This window comes from Tiliqua scincoides, chromosome 8 (assembly GCF_035046505.1).
Source record: "Tiliqua scincoides isolate rTilSci1 chromosome 8, rTilSci1.hap2, whole genome shotgun sequence".
Taxonomy (NCBI): domain Eukaryota; kingdom Metazoa; phylum Chordata; class Lepidosauria; order Squamata; family Scincidae; genus Tiliqua; species Tiliqua scincoides.
The window spans coordinates 58380576-58397793 of record NC_089828.1 but is presented as its reverse complement, the minus strand read 5'-3'; the positions used below and the strand labels follow the sequence as shown (position 1 = coordinate 58397793).

Sequence of the window (17218 nt, the reverse complement as noted above, 5' to 3'; positions counted from 1 at the left end):
AGGTTTGTGGCTTGTGGGTAGGCGGGTGAGACTGAGAAGGAAAGGGCGACTTAGCCTGGGCAATCACATTTGACAAAGGTCCTCTTCGGCTTGTGAGAAAGAGACTTTCTGAGGCTTAGTTACAATAGCTACAGTCACACAACTGCTTGGAGGACTGGGGAAAGCTATCCGGGTGACGGCACTTGCACTAGCCAGTTGGCGCCGCCTACAGCTTTTGTCCATGTAAAAGCTATGAAGACAAGCTTCATTTTCAAAGTGTCCTTTCCACTAAAACATACACACTTGCTTCAGTGGACAGCAGCAGTAGGACGTTTAGCAATGTTGGCTTGACTTCCAGGGTCAGCACTGCCATGCAGTGCCATAGCTAGAGGGGGTGCAAAGCACTAAGTTTTGCAGGTAGCCTCAGCATGGCTTGCAAGCAGCCCCTCTCCTTTAGAGCCATTCCAGGCCATGAGAGCAAAACTGAGGCATATGCCTGGCTCCAAAGGGGGGGGGGGCTGCTTGCACGTGGTGGTGAGGCTCCCTGCAAAACGTAGTGCTTTGCATCCCTTTTAGCTACGCCACTGCTGCCATGGGACAGGATGAAGCAGCTCTTCAAGCAGTGGATGTAGGGACATTTATCAGCTGTTGCTTGCTTATTATTGAACTTGCTGGGTGCACTATACAAAGGAAGGGAGATGATGCAATAGAAGATGAAGGGAAAGGGAAGATATGAAAGGGGGAAGGAAGCCGAGATGTGATTTGGATAAAGCAAAATTCTTTGGGCAGAAGAGTTTTTTTGCAAGCCCAGAAAAAATTGCATAATCTCCGACTGCTGACTTTTAGTTTCTGATGGGAAGTGATTGCAAAACATTTTCCCAATTCAGCAGTATTTGGGATTGTTTTGGCCTTCAGTTCTGAGGAGTGTTGTTTTTCTGTCCAAGTTCCCTCCCCACTGCCCTGTATAAAGAGGGTGGGTTGCATCATTCAGTGTGCAGGGAAGGGGAGTTTGCAGTGGACACCCACACCTGCTTCTGTCCATCCACAGAGCCTTTTCTGCCCCCCACCAGAGACTGCAGGGATGAAGACTTTCAGCATAGCCCTGGCTGTCATCCTGGTCACCACAGCCTCCTCCTTCCCGGCTGATACAGGTAAGACACCAGCAGCTCTCATGCTCTCTTCCTCCTCTGTGTCACACCAGATTCCAAGAGGAAACTTGGGCCGAATGCAAGAAGCTGCCTTTTGTGTCTGTTCTCACAACCATTTCTGCCCAGAGCAGCTACAGTTTCCAAGCAGGGTAGACTGGTTGTGAGGAAGGGGCAGTAGGGCAATAGTGGTGGGCCCGCTGTAGCAGTTGGCTATCGGAAGACTAGCTTTATAACAAGGAGCCAGTGAGGGTTAGTGAGGCAGCTCTGGAGGTGCAAATCCACAGCTATCTTGTTGCACATTTTAGATGAGGCAGGTGCGGGGTCAGCTGGGTGTCAAGCTGGCTTCCTGGATCGCTCTTCTGGCCCCCATGTTCCACAATGACAGGCTTAGAATCACTCCATCAGACAGGATGTGGGGCAAGAGAGGGCACCCTATTTTGTTGGTCTTTTCCCTTCCTCGTAGTTGTTGGAGGAAATTAAAAATAGTTTCCTCTTTGGGGGGGAAGCCGAGTAGCTTAAGCAGCAGACCCCGCTTTTGGGTATCACCCCAGGGAACCTCCCTTACCCAGCTGATTGCTAATCAATAAAAAAGACAAAGAGTTAAAGTTTAACTTGTTAAAGTTGCAAAAAAAAAAGTTATTTACTTACAGTTCCATTGAGTGTATATTTACAGCATCTGATTAGGATCAGAGGTTCAGCTATTACTTAGAGATAGCAAAGCCCTGGAGCTGCCTCGTCCTGCATGCCTTGTGCTCAAGATGGCCTGGGCATCAGAGCTCTGGTGTGCCCATCTTAACAGGTCAGAGGACAAGAGGAAGTGCTCAGAGGAGAAGGAAGGATAAAGGGTTAGGGCCACACCCCACAAGGATCACAGAGAGAACAGGTAAAGAGAGGTGAGAGTCACTGGGCCATAGCTTGACCCCCTCGGGACAGCAGACGGAGTTGCACCAACTCCAACAGCAGTAGCAGCTAGTCATTTCTGAAGGCTCGCCTGTGAGCTATCCGAGGGTGTGTGAGTGGGGGTGTGTGTGTCAGGAATGTGGGCTGCAGGTCTTGCTTCTCCCTCTGTGCCCTCCAGGTGGGCTGCTGGGGCCTCACCTGCCAAACCATACAGAGACCCATCTGTCTCAACTGTTTCACAAGAACTAAAACATGTAATCACATGAAAAACCTGATGGCATTAACAGGTCTCCAGATGCACTTGAAATGCCAGATAAGCTAGTAGATGCCCATACAACGATGTTGGGGGGGGGGGGAGAATCACAAAGCTTTATGCCATGACCCTCTCTCTTTCAGTTACAACCTTGTGTTGCACTGCATTTGTATCAAGGCCAATTCGACCGCAATTGCTGACATCCTATTCCTACACCAGTGAAAGCTGCCCCTTTCGAGCTGTTGTGTAAGTGTTAGAAGATGCTTTAAAAGAAAATCAAACTCTTCAGAATTTGGGACAGTCGGTACGGGATGCAATGGCAAAATGCTCAGTCTGTTTTGGAATTCGGACTGTTTCTGGACTGATGGATTCACCCAGGGCTGGCCCAGCCACAAAGTGAATGATGAGGCTTGAATCAGTGGCAAACCACGAAAGGAGTAGTAGATTCAGGGTGCTCTTCACCCCAAATCCGGCCCCATCACCCTGCGGCCCACTGTGGACCCATCATTTGCTCGCCTTGCCTTGCTCGTCCCTGGTGTGGTCTTTTTACATTTAAAGTGGCCATGTGGGGAAGGTCTGGGATCGCTGGGTAGGGAAGTGGATTGTTGCTGCCCACTCCTGAAAACACTACAGGCGGTGGTGGTGATCTGCTTCACCAAAGGGAGGAGTGCCTCTTGGGTAACACAAATGCACCCTTCCTGCTCTCTGCTCTCATGTTTTAGGGTCAGCTGCTGAAGGGGGGAGGAATGGTAGTTTGTATCCTCTGCTACCATCCCTGACTACAGAGACCAGGGGCGCAGGGCATCTGGGAAAAGCCTCCCAGGCAAGCTCAGAACCCCAAGTGTTCTTATTTAAAGTGAAGACCACAGTTGCATTTGTAGGGCGAAGGGACGTGACAACCCACTACACAGTGGCGTAGCTAGAGGGGGTGCAAAGCACTAAGTTTTGCAGGGAACCTCACAGCAGCATACAGGCGGCCCCTCCCACTCTCTTTTGGAGCTATTCTGGGCCACAAAAGCAAAACATTTCTCTGGGTCTTCTCTGAGGCTGATGGGAAATGTCTGGACTGGACTGGAGGGACATAAAGTAAAGCTTTACCTAGTTAGGGCTCAATCCAAACCCACTTTCCAGCACCGACATCAGGGCAATGCAACTTCGAGGTAAGGGAACAAACACTGCCTTACCTTGAGGAGGCCCCCGTGACTGCAGGATGCAGCACATGCCCCACTGGCACAGCTATGCCAGTGCTGGAAAGTTGGTTAGGATTGTGCCCTTAGGTACATGGAGATACTAGTAATGCCCAGTAGGTGGAGTTGGGAAGCTACTCAGGAACAAAAGGAAGCTTGGAAGGGAAAGAACAAACCAACCAAAATTAATTCCTGTCTGGCTGGAAATACAGCCCCTCTTGCTAGCTACTGGTGTTGTCCAGGAATCCTGGTTCCTGCATTTACTAAAGGGAAAGTGGGTGAGGCTTCCATTGACCAATATAAGATACCACAGCAGACCTGGCAGAAATACACCCACACCTCTGTGCCTGAATGTAAGTAACCTCGGTTTGTTATACCAGATTGGAGGTGGAGCCCAACAGGCCTCTCCACCCCAACCTCTTTACCTGGACCACTGGTTCTTAATCTGTGGTCCATTGACCATAGGTCCATTGACCACAGGTGGTCTGCAAGATCCTGAGTAGTGGTCCATGAGGTCTCAGGAAAAAAAAAATCACTTTGATCACTTCCAGTTTGCCAAGCAAGCAACCTCCTCTGGACCACCAAAGAGAACAGAGAATGAACTGCCCATAGCCACAGCCACTGAAGTACCAGCTGTGGCTGTAGGTGGTTCATTCTCTGTCCTTTTTGATAGTCTGTAGGGGAATGCTTGGGAGATGGACCACCAGAAAGGATGGAGACCAGAACACCTACAGCTACGTGTGGTTCATGACAATTCCAATTTTTGCCTCAGTGGTCTGCAGCCTCCTAAAGGAGAGCCAGGGTGGTGTAGTGGTTTGGGAGGTGGACTTCGACCTGGAAGATCCAGGTTCAAATCCCCCCTTAGCCACAAAGCTTCCTGGGTGACCTTGGGCCAGTCACTTTCTCTCAGCCTCACCTACCTCACAGGGTTGTTGTGAGGGCAAAAAGGAGGGGAGCAGCTATGTACACCGCCCTGAGCTCTTTGGAGAAAGGGCAGTATAAAAATGTGAAAAATAAATATAAATAAAGGTTGGGAACCACTGATCTAGATAGATAGGTTTGGCTACCCAATTGCTAAGCTTGTACTGGGCTGGGGCACCTTCCTTATGAGGAAAGGCTATGGTGTTTGGGGCTCTTCAGCCTAGAAAAGAGACGCCCGAAGGGGGACATGATTGAGACATACAAAATTATGCAGGGGATGGGCAGAGTGGATAGGGAGATGCTCTTTACACTCTCACATAACACCAGAACCAGGGGACATCCACTAAAATTGAGTCTTGGGAGGGTTAGGACAGACAAAAGAAAATATTTCTTTACTCAGCGTGTGGTTGGTCTGTGGAACTCCTTGCCACAGGATGTGGTGACGACATCTGGCCTGGACGCCTTTAAAAGGGGATAGGACAAGTTTCTGGAGGAAAAATCCATTACGGGGTACAAGCCATGATGTGTATGCGCAACCTCCTGATTTGAGAAATGGGCTATGTCAGAAGGCCAGATGCAAGGGAGGGCACCAGGATGAGATCTCTTGTTATCCTGTGTGCTCCCTGGGGCATTTGGTGAGCTGCTGTGAGATACAGGAAGCTGGACTAGATGGGCCTATGGCCTGATCCAGTGGGGTTGTTCTTATGTTCTTATGAGGGGCTGCTATTCCAGTCAGGGAGAAGGATCCTGAATCTACAAACACACATGGCTAGCTGATAATGGCCTTTGTTTCAAATAAAGATTGCTCCAGGCTGTTTGTGGCTCAGCCACCTTTGGGCAGCTGAACTTGCAGAGGATGTCTGAGGGTCTGAAGAGTGAAAAAATAGTGGGAAACACAAGGCTTGTCTTACCATATTCTAAAGCATGACTCAATCAGAGGTGATGTAGGAGGATGCGATACCGGAGGATGAGATACAGGAAGACAGACAAACCAACATAAGAACAGCCCCACTGGATCAGGCCATAGGCCCATCTAGTCCAGCTTCCTGTATCTCACAGTGGCCCACCACATGCCCCAGGGAGCACACGAGACAACAAGAGACCTGCATCCTGGTACCCTCCCTTGTCAGCTGAACTTAAGAACAGCCCTGCTGGATCAGGCCATAGGCCCATCTAGTCCAGCTTCCTGTATCTCACAGTGGCCCACCACATGCCCCAGGGAGCACACGAGACAACAAGAGACCTGCATCCTGGTGCCCTCCCTTGCATCTGAAATAGCCCATTTCTAAAACCAGTCTGCACAGTCATGTTTTAGACAAAGTGGCAACATTGGGAGGGGGACATTGAAGAGGGAACCACCAGCTCTGAACTGGAGTGATTGCAATGCAGAGAGAATCCTTTTGCTTCTGAGTGGGCACTTAATTCTTCTCTCTCATTTGCAGATTTGTCACAAAACGTGGCCGGTCCTTCTGTGCTGATCCCAACGATGAGTGGGTCCTGAGCACCATTCGTTTCCTTGAAACAAAGTGAGCATGTCCCATGACCTCCTCCTCCACCACCACTGGAAGAGAAAACATGTGCCTGCAGCTATCCATGCGTGGAGATATGGAGAGATGTCCTTTTCCAAGCCAATCGAGTAGGAACACCTGAAATGTGTGTGAGGAGGCAGTAGAACAAATTGCTTTTTCTATGCCCACCATATTTCCTTCCTCCCAGCTTTGTAGGTTGTGGGACAGGCAGACATTAGAGCCAGTTGATCAGTCTTTCCCCTCCCCCCATGCTTGAGAGGCACCTGCCTTTATTATCCTTTTGAAGAAGGGGCAGCTGTGCCCATTGCTTATACATTTATGCTTCCAAATAAAAAATAACAGTTGAAATTTAAAAAAAAAAAGTTGAAAAGCAATAAAAGAACAGTTGAAAAGAACAGTTGCACAATTGCTTTGGGGACTGGGAGTGGGACTGTGGGACAGTCAGGCTGACATCCTATGCATACTTACCTAGGAATAAACCCCATTGACTATCATGAGACTTACTTCTAAGTAGACAAGTGTAACATGGGGCTGTGAGAGGCACCAAATAGTGCCTCCCAGAGCTGGTTTGGTGATCTCATGCGTGCTAATCATTCTAACCCTGATGCTGGTGGCAAGTCCTAATGTTCTCCTGTCTCTCTCTCTCTCTCTGCCTGCTTTCAAGGTTAAGTTCGCATGAACAGTTACTGTCTTTCACAGTTGCACTGAAGGGCTGTTTCACACACCCATTTCAGCCCAATACAGCTGGGGTTTTAGGTTAGCACTGACAAAGGTTGAACCAGTTGTGAGGAAGGAGCCATACATGAAAAGAAGTGTATTCTCTCTAGATTCCTGAAGTGCTTCATGGGGATAGAAGGAGAGCGGGGTTCTAGCTGATCACAATGTGTCTCTGTTGACCACAGGGTGAATGGATCCGTTCTCTCCAGAAAGCAGAGCAGAGATGAATCGTAGGATCTCTTTCTAACATGACTAGGTCATCCGTTCATGGGGTCTCTTTCACACAAGCAGGATGTCATGCCATAGTACTAGCTATTAAAGGCTGTGGAGCACTGATGTCATCCTTTGCACCAGGTTAGATCACCCTCCCTTCCTCCAGAAAGGAACTTCTAAGAGCCCTCCCTCCACTTTTATGTCTGAGTATGTTTGATGTTGCTCAAAAACCATACCTCCATTTTCAAATCTGAAAAGGGTAGGGAAGTTTGCAAGCAAACCTTTCTCACATTAAATGACCTTGAAAGAGGAAAATATTCTTCAAATTCCCCCACCCCAAATATATCCTTTTTTTGCCTCTGTCCACTGCTCTTCTCAGAAGGTGCTTCAGGGCCACAAAGACAACAACTGTGTCGCCTACTTGCTGGGATTGCTGCTCCCAACCAATCAGGGATCACATGGTGACTGGATGACCTCTTGGTGTCACATGGCCAAACCCAATTGGCTATGCGATTGATAGATTGAAAATATTTGTAGGCCACTTTTCCAGAATCTGTCTAAAGCAGTGTACGCGAACATGATGATCGCTGATTGGCTGGGATCAGTTTTCTCAGCAAGACTTGATCATAAGACAACATCACAAAGCTAGTTCAGTGTGGCAGTCAAGCTTCTTAGCCTGCATATCAAATGGGTGCCTTCCCACTTCCTAAGTCCTCACACACAAATAGATCACAAAAGGGATGCACTTTTTTTCCCAAGGAGGCAAAAGTGTTTGTGAACCCAAACGGTCTCCACCACTAACTAAAAACATGGAAAGTGTTTGTCAATTTTTTTATATAGAGGCAGGATTGTGCCTTGAGCCCCTGTAGCTTTCAGTTTCAAGAAGAGGCCAAAGGGACCTACTGATAAACATAGGACTGGTAGTGTCAATAGCACTGTAAGGACCTCAACTAGAAAAACTGAGATGGCTGCATAAGGATAACGAGGGCCATTAGGAAACATCAGTGACCCACTTTCCAACACTAATCATTAAAATGTTATCAGATCTTATGCATGGCCACAACAAGGCCTTTGATTTCAGTATCATTTTGCTGCAGGGGCAGGTGACTGGGTGGAAGGTTTGTCTTTGGCACGGTTAAAAGGAGGCATTAATGCCCCCTCCAACAGACCACAAATGAAAATAGGGACACTTGTGCATTCAATAGATAGTACGCCAAAGTTTGCAGTCCCCCAGGCTCAGGCTACAAACCCAGGAGGTTCTTTGAGCTCGTCTCCGACACACAATGTGCCCAACAGCCCACAAAACTTTCTCCAGCTTGGCTTTCCATCCAAGCAGAAGAAGAACAGAACCCCTCCACCCACCTACTCACTTGTGGCCGCTGCAAGGAGAAATCCCTCTTCAGCCCCCTATGAGAAAGAAGAAGATGGTGGGTGAGTGGAAGGAGGGGTGGGAGGTTCAGATCAGTGTGACGAGAGGTCTGGTTTAATTCCTGAAATACGGGCCTGAAATATGTCAAACTACTTTTTGATAGATAGATACTTTATTAACGGTCATCCGACCAGCTAGTCACAAAATAACACAACAAAATACACAAAATTAAAACCAACATCCCTTTACACATATATAAAATCATAAAATCATCAATTTATACTCTCAATTTTCTTTCTTATCAACTGTGCAGCATGACAGAAACGGGCCACCCTGAGCGATATATCAGGATTTACATCAGACAGCAGAAAGGCAAGCTGCTCCTCCACCTGCATCCCCGTTACAGCGCCAAAAACTGGGGAAATAAATTTATATCGCAAATCATCATAATTTGGACATTGCAGAATAATGTGGGCAGTTGTCTCCACCACATTATTATGGCAGGGGCACAGTCTCTCTGAATAAGGACGCTTTGCGTAACGCCCCAAAAGAACTGCTGATAGGAGTGCATTGCACCTGGCTTTAGTAAAAGCAGTCCTGAATTTTGGAATAACGATGTTATAAAAATACCTGGCAGGAGAAAGCATAAGAGCTTGATCCCCAAGAAAAACATATGTAGAAAGTCTGGCTCTCGCAGATCTCATTTCAAGATCCACCAACCTCTGACGCAAAATTTCTTTTGCGTCTCCCAGGCTCATCATTGTTAAAGACTCAGGGGAAAGATCGCAAAAATTAAAGTAATCCAGGCACCTCTTTTCCCAGGAGCCTATTTGTATTGGCAACCTTCAGTCTCGAAAGACTATGGTATCGCGCTCTGAAAGGTGGTTCTGGCACAGTGTCTAGTGTGGCTGAAAAGGCCAATCTGGGAGTGACAATCCCTTCCACACCGGGAGCAAGTGCAGTCTGTCCCTGGTCTGTCTCCCTGGCTATGGGCCTTCCTTCTTTGCCTCTTAGCCTCAGACTGTTGGCAAAGTGTCTCTTCAAACTGGGAAAGGCCATGCTGCACAGCCTGCCTCCAAGCGGGCCGCTCAGAGGCCAGGGTTTCCCACTTGTTGAGGTCCATCCCTAAGGCCTTCAGATCCCTCTTGCAGATGTCCTTGTATCGCAGCTGTGGTCTACCTGTAGGGCGCTTTCCTTGCACGAGTTCTCCATAGAGGAGATCCTTTGGGATCCGGCCATCATCCATTCTCACGACATAAAGGAGCCTATAAAGGGATCCAAAAAGATCAAATGAGTAAAATTACACTGTCTTGAGAGAATCTTCAAGAAATAATGCAAGGCATTTAGCCACATCGACATCTCTATACTTGGGGTACCAAGTACCACAGTATTCAGCACACATCGGGGGACATACATCAGTTGACGCAAAAATTTGGTCTGGATCACCTCTAAAGACCTGGTGTTTAAATATGGGGCGATCTCAGAACCATAAAGCAATTGAGCCCTAGTTTTAGCATTATGTAGCCTTAGAGCCGCAGGGAGAAATTTGGCGCCTTTGGATGAATAAAAACGATAAATGGCACCAGATGTTTTCTGTGCTGATTGACCGACATAGTTTTTATGGGCCAAACAGCCACCTTGATAGTGAAAAATCACCCCCAGGTATTTTATTAATTTAACCTGCTCGATGGGTTTCCCATTTAGGAGCCATCGATGGGCCTTATAGCGTCTGGCAAAAACCAACACCTTTGTTTTATCAGAATTAATTATCAATTTCTCCTGTGAGCTAATCAGGGCTAAATGGCGAAGGGCCCTCCTCATGCCAACCTGTGTTCTCGATAATATAAGTACATCGTCAGCATATGCCAGAACAGGGACGTGACGATCAGCAAGCTTTGGAGGATGTAAAGCCAGATCATCAAAGGAGGTAATCAGTGAATTTATATAAAAATTAAATAAAAGGGGGGCAAGAACACAGACCTGTCTGACCCCTTTATTAACAAAAATTGGTTTCGTTAAATGACCTCTAGATGAACACCTAATCCTTATGCCCGAGTTGCTATATAAGCTAACCATAAGCAACAATAAACGACGATCAATAGATGAAGCTGCAAACTTATCCCATAGCCTTGATCTAGGGATTAGGTCAAAAGCAGCCTTAAAATCAACAAAGGCTGCAAAAAGTCTAGAGCCCCTAGTGGCCAGATGTTTCTCGACAAGGAATTGCAGCACCAAAGTCTGATCAAGGGGTGATCTTCCAGGGCAAAAGGCTGCCTGAATATCAGCTATAATGTCTTGAGATTCCATCCAGGCTAATAGCTTATCTCTTAGATGTAAAGCATAGAGTTTGCTAATAACATTTAGCAGGCTAATAGGCCTGTAATTTGAAAACTACTTTTTGCATTTGGGTAAAGTATCAGCATATTCCAATCTAATTGAAAGTGTGTGTGTGTGTGTGTGTGTGTGTGTGTGTGTGTGTGTGTGTGTGTGTGTGTGTTCTCTCTTGGGCCATAATGGCAATGAAATACATTATGCCCCATTTCTCATTACCACATAGATCACTATCTAAGCAGTGTTGTCATCTCGCCCTTGTCAATTACACATTCCTGGAAAAAAAAAAAAAACCTGAGCCTCTGTTCAGTTGACACCAACCAATGACACTCCCCTTTCAATGTATTCAAGACCACTTTTTAGCCATTCATAGCCAGAACAGTTTGGCAGAGTGGGTAGTGACAGCTGCATTGTCGGCAAAGAGGAAGTCACGCAGACATTTCAGCTGGACTTTGGACTTTGCTCTCAGTCTGGAGATGTTGAAGAGCTTTCCGTCTGATCTGGTCCGGAGATAGATGCCTTCTGTTGCGGTTCCAAAGGCCTGCTTCAGCAGGACAGCGAAGAAAATCCCAAACAAGGTTGGTGCAAGAACACAGCCCTGCTTCACGCCGCTTCGGACGTCAAAGGGGTCTGATGTGGAGCCATCGAAGACAACAGTGCCCTTCATGTCCTTGTGGAAGGATCTGATGATGCTGAGGAGCCTGGGTGGACATCCAATCTTGGGGAGAATCTTGAAGAGGCCGTCCCTGCTGACCAGGTCAAAGGAGGCAGGCTGTGCAGCATGGCCTTTTCCAGTTTGAAGAGACACTTGGCCAACAGTCTGAGGCAAAGAGGCAAAGAAGGAAGGCCCATAGCCAGGGAGACAGACCAGGGACAGACTGCACTTGCTCCCGGTGTGGAAGGGATTGTCACTCCCGAATCGGCCTTTTCAGCCACACTAGACAATGTTCCAAAACCACCTTTCAGAGCGCGATACCAGAGTCTCTCGAGACTGAGGGTTGCCAACAGCCAGAGCAGTTAAATAGTAATAGGGTTGATCTTCAAAAATAACACGTATTTACAAGCATCTTTGATATCGTAATCTGTGCTTGTGATTACAAAAAGGAGACAAGGGTTATAATTTCAGGTGGCTATACAGGGATGTGATCTCATGCGCATTGCCCAGGTAACATCGACATCTTCCTAGAAACCAATTAGGATTATCCTGTTGCCCCCTCCATCCATCCACACAGTCAATCAATTCTGAGTACAGGAAACAGGAAGGTGCATCAGGGCTAGTGACCTTGTTGCAGGTCACTAGACTGTCGTCCACCTCCGCATTTTGCCTTTGTGTCCGGTGATGTCGCAAGCATGGCTAGTGACGAAATTACAGAGGCCATCATGTGGCTGTAGCAGAGGAGAAAGGTGCCAGCTGCCGGGGTGATCTAATCCTTTGGTTCCAAACAGACTCTTCGTTTTTGGCATCTCCTTTCTATTTTGAGATGTTATGAAATACAAACGTGCTTTGGGGAGGGGCCGGCACTCATTGGCAGAGCATCTGCTTTGCGTGCAGAAAGTCCACACCCAGTCCTTGGCAGTATCTCCAGGTAAAGCAGGGGAAAGCCCACCTGAGTTACCGCCTGAAGAGCTGCGATCCATCAGTGGACTCACTGCCGGTTGGATTTGGGTGCGGAGTCTGCTGCCACTGCCTCCCTCCGACCACAGCCAATGGACGCCACAATGATCTGATTTTTGCTCACCCGAGAAACAGATCGTTCCCCCTCCTTACAGCATTCCGCGTGTGCTGCCATGAAACCCAGAAGTGCAGAATTTGTGGCTTCATTTACAGGGACATGCAATGCTGAGAAGCCAGAGAGAGAGCGCTCCAGGAGACGGGCTGCAGACGGGCAGCTGATGGCTTGCGGAGGAGCAACCGGGCCTCAGACCACAATTTGAAAAGCACTGCTGTAAATGAAACTGGAAGTCCCCACTTCCAGGTTTCATGGCAGCGCACAAGGAGCACGGTAAGGGTTTTTCCATAGCCCCCTTGTCAGTAGCACAGGGGAGGTGGAGGGGGACCCAAGATGGCCTCAGGCAGCACACAGCCCCTACCAAGTGGACCCTACCAAGTTAGATGGACCCATGGAAACTTTTTTTACTATTGTGCATCACACATGGAATGGCACACAATCCGGGTTGGAGCCCCGGTGGGGACAAAGTATTAAAGCCCCCTGCCCCCCCACCATCATTTCACTTTGGATTGCTTCCCCTGCCCACCACCACCACTTCAAGGGGTCAGCACATGCATCAGGCAAATATGTACAGTTTGGCCATCACCCCAGAACAGAGTGTGATGTGTCAACGGGGGGGGGGGGGCTGCCAAGGGAGAAGAGATTGGCAAAAGCCCCTCTGCCCACGTAAATCAAAGGTAAGGTGTAACCCTCTGCTTGGGGCACTTGCTGTGACTTCTGGTTGGGATGAAAATTTCCCCTCTTGGTGTTTGGGGATTTGATTTTTTGGGAGGGTTGAAGATGCAAATTGTTTTCATTACAGGTATCTTCAGTGGCTCTTATAGCACCAGGACTCAAGATGGGAGCCAAAAATACAGGATGGGTAGAGGAAGGAGGTGCGCACTGCAGACATCTCTGCTCAACATTGACTGGCCTTCAGAAAGCTGTTTCCAACTGTGCGTGCATCAAGACACACACACAGAGCTGCTGCACTTTACCAGATCTATCCCTGCCTGTGCCACAGACCTTCAGTGTCCAAGGCTCCTGCCAACTGCTCAATTTATCAGTGGACGTCCTTCACCCCTCTCCTTTATTTTTATCAAATCCTTCCCTGCTGTCCTAGAAACAAGAAGTGGGGAGTAGGTGGGTGGGGTAGCTCTTGGCCCACTGATGTTCTGAGGGCAGTCAAGAGTGGGCCTCCTTTTTATCCAGCAGGGCTCCTGCATGACAGGCCTACAAGGTAGAACTGAGGGAGGGGTCATAGTTCTGAGGCAGTTTTGAATGTTAACATTAAGGAAAATACATATAAGATGATCTGTCGTTGGTATGTGACACCAAGTAAATTAGCCAAAATGTATGAAACTATGCCTAATAGTTGTTGTAAACAAGAGGGAACATTTTACCACATGTGGTGGACGTGTTCAAAAGTTAAAAAATATTGGTTACAAATTCATGCACAGATACAGTTGATCTTAAAAACAAATATACAGTGGAAGCCAGAAGTATTTTTATTAGGTATGACAGATGAGTATGTGGAAAGAAAAAATGAAGTTTTATTTTTGTATATGATAAGCGCTGCCAGAATACTTTATGCTCAAAATTGGAAGACTATGAATATACCTTCGGTGGAGGAATGGTGGATAAGACTTCTGGATTATGCGGAGATGGATAAATTAACAATTTTGCTTAGGGAGAACTCAACAGAAAACATTCTGAAGAATTGGAGTCCAGTATTGATTTTTTGAATCAGAGAGATGATGGTGATTTGAGGTATTTTGGATTTGAAGATTGCTTTTGAAGTATTAGTGGTATAGACTAGCATTTGTTAATGTTTGGACTGTATGTATTTGGATTATAAGTATGGGAATGTTTTGGCTTCGCTCGGGCTGCTTTATTAGAGTTTTGTTTATGTACATACTTGTCTTTCTATTCTATGTCTATTATAGCTAAATAAATAAATAAATGATTCAAAAAAAGAAAAAAAAAGAGAAGTAGCCCTTCTCTGAAACCGCAGGAGAGCCACGGCCAGTCAGTGCTTGGCAAGATGGCCCAAGCGTCTGACCCAGTAGGCAGCAACTTCCTCTGCCACTTGGCAGAAAATGCTCCACCAGTTGGATGGTGGCACAGGCACTTGTGGGAAAGTGGCAACCTTAGAAGCCCTAAAAACAAAGGGCAGAAGGGAAGAGCTCTGTTCTGCCAGCTCGATGCCCCAGGTGAATAGGTGGAGCCCATTCCATGTGAGCAGTGAGCGGATGAAACATGATAGGTGTAACTGAAAATCAATTCTTGGTCTCCATGCAACCAGCTGCCTGGGCCTCTTGTCTTGGGTTCTGCTGCCTGACGAGTTGGGTGAGTTTCTCCCAGTTCAGACGCTGCAGTTGCCAACTTGCCCCTGTCGGCCTGAGTTAAACACCTAATTATTTGATTAATTAACCTCTGCAGGTAGAGTTGGCGGGGGAAGAAGGACAGACAATTCATTCCTACAGATAGTTGCCCTAGAAACAGAGCTGCAGAAGCTGGAAGGGTCTCCCAGAAGCCAGTAGTGCCATCCCAAGAGGTGAAGACCAGAGAGGTTGGTGTGCCATGAGAAGAAAAACGTTCAAAATAGCTGTGTTAAAGTCATCCTGGCCTCCCACCAGACTGCTAGACAACAGAGATCATGAGTGATAGCTGATAGAACCCATCACCATCACCCATCCTGGACCACATGACTGTGCATCCAATCACTGCCTCACCTGTATGTACCTGAGTGAACCAAACACTTTCAACAAGCATCAGTGGCACAACATTTCATTATCAAGGCATTCACCTCCTTTGTCCCCCCCCCCCACAGGAATGGCTCTGAAGGGTAGGGGGAGGGGCCGCTTGCATGCTGCGGTGAAGCTCCCTACAAAACTTAGTGCTTTGCACCCCCCCCTCCACTGCCACTGGGTGCTGTAAGGACAACATCAAGAATACGTACAAAGCACTTTGCACACTCAGAAACTATACACATGTTGTGAATTATTTACACACACACAACACACACACTTCCCTTAAGTAGCAAATTTGGTTGGTCTCATGCTTACCCAGTGCAAACTGGGGCCAACCAAAAACCAGGTCATGGCTTCCACATATGTGGGGAGACCTTCCCAGTATGAGTCATTTCATCGCTATTACATGCAGTGAAAAATCTAAGAAGTCCACCTAAGGGCACAATCCTAACCAGGTCTACTCAGAAGCAAGTCCTATTGTGTTCAATGGGATTTGCTCCCAGGAAAGTGAGGTTAGGATTGCAGCCAAAGTTGTTTTCAGCTTACGGCCTCACTCTGGATACTGTCTGAAGTGGGGTCACTGTAGTTGGGGTGGGAGGTTTCATCCGCTAGTTGAAATGAGCCCTTGAAGCTAACCTGAAGACCTGTCTCATCTTCAGCTGCCTGACCAGAAACCTCTTGGGCGGAAAATGTCTGCGGCGGTTGGGTTATAGTCAAGGGCAAAGTTGTTCGCGATGAGGAAGCTACAGTTGGGTGCTGGGGAGAGCTCAGGTTCCCTGCTGTGGCTTTCTGCTGTGGGTAGGTGAGTTCTGTGGCTGGGTTGAGTGGCTGTGGAAACAGCAGGCTCAGGACTGTTAGCTTGGTTCGCTGAGGCAAGGAGAGTGATGTAATGGGTGCAGTTGGCTGACTCTGAGGTGTCTGTTTCGTGGCTGTGGTCAGGGGCTGTGGAGACACCCAACTGATGGCTGTAGGGAACTGAGGGAAATATTTTAATTTAATGGCCGAGGTTGGCTGCCTAGCAGATGTCCCCTTCATGGCCGTGGACAGCTGCTGTGAAGAAATCAGATGGGTGGTTCGGATTAGACGCAGAGCAGCCGAGGAGACCCACTGAGGTGATGTCCATTTTGTGAAAGCGGCCAACTGCTTCGGAGAAGCTGGATTGGGACTTGTGGTCAGCAGTGGAGAAACCGATTGCTCAGCTGCAGTCATAGGAGACTCAAACGTTGTTTCCGTGGCTGAAATGAGCCGAGGTGAAGAAACCGGAGTTCGCTGTTGCGCAGAGCTCGGCTCCATTGCTGAAGTGAGTGGCTGGGACGAGGCTGGCTTTGTGGCAGAGGCTGGCAGGCGGGGAGACACCAGCTCTGTAGCTGTGGTCATCTGAGGCAAAGAAGCCCTTTCCACAGTTGAGGTTTGCTGCGGCAAAGACAACCATTTCGTAAGTGGGGTTGGTGCCGGCTGAGACTTCGGTTCTGTGGCCAAGGGCAGCTCTCTTAGTGAGGTAATCCGTCTTGCCGAAATTAATATCCAAGAAGAAGTCCACAGATTGGACCTTTCAGTTGGCCTCTGAGAAGAATCCATTTCCCCCCAAGCTGAACTCTGAGGGGATGTGGACTTTGGGGGTTCCGTCGATTCCTGAGAAATGGTGACGTTGATAGCCAAGGGGTGAGAAGGCCTCTTGGTGGACTCAAAGCCTTCCACTAACATGGGCTGGCTGCTGGGCACTGGGGTCGCGGTTACGTTACTCAAGAGCTTCACTTTACTCCCAGCATACGTTGATGGGATCTCAGAGAATCCTGTGGGGGAGAGGGAACAAAATGTTTCCACAATATCAACGATTCCTGTCTGATTCCTTCTTAGTTATAGTTTCCTGTGCTTACTAGTGGGATGTCTGCAAAATAGAAGGAGACAGAAACTGAACTGCCTCACATTGGGTGCAGTGGCTTACTGGCAATCATTGCCATCAGCCTAGGGTGATGAGTTCAAATCCCACCTTCTTCCATGGAGAAGGGCCACGGCTCTGCAGCAATTTAACTTTTTTCTTCTCATGGCACACTGACCTCTGTGGTCTTCTCTATGGTCTTGTGATGTCATTTCTGGGATATGTAGCTCTATTTATAGGGCAACTGCCTGTAACAAATTGTTTGCCAGCAGAGGAACAGGGAAAGACATTTTGTTACTATAGGCAACTGCCCTAGAAACAGAGCTACAG

The 17218-nt window shown here is 47.8% G+C and overlaps 1 protein-coding gene across 1 annotated transcript; it reads left to right on the top strand.

The window, feature by feature from the left end:
* The first annotated feature begins 911 nt into the window (after nt 1-911).
* On the top strand, nt 912-6312 carry LOC136659383 (C-C motif chemokine 5-like). The gene is made up of 3 exons (XM_066636530.1): nt 912-1130; nt 2424-2526; nt 5831-6312. The coding sequence occupies exons 1-3, from the start codon at nt 1061-1063 to the stop codon at nt 5916-5918; spliced, it is 261 nt and encodes an 86-aa protein (XP_066492627.1). The 5' UTR covers nt 912-1060; the 3' UTR covers nt 5919-6312.
* The last annotated feature ends 10906 nt before the right edge of the window (nt 6313-17218 follow it).

Bases quoted from the DNA above. Each gene is read 5' to 3' on its own strand.
- LOC136659383 (XM_066636530.1), top strand. From the start codon at position 1,061: ATGAAGACTTTCAGCATAGCCCTGGCTGTCATCCTGGTCACCACAGCC. The intron at 1,131-2,423 runs GTAAGACACCAG...TCTCTCTTTCAG, and splicing joins CTCCTTCCCGGCTGATACAG to TTACAACCTTGTGTTGCACT. The intron at 2,527-5,830 runs GTAAGTGTTAGA...TCTCATTTGCAG, and splicing joins TGCCCCTTTCGAGCTGTTGT to ATTTGTCACAAAACGTGGCC.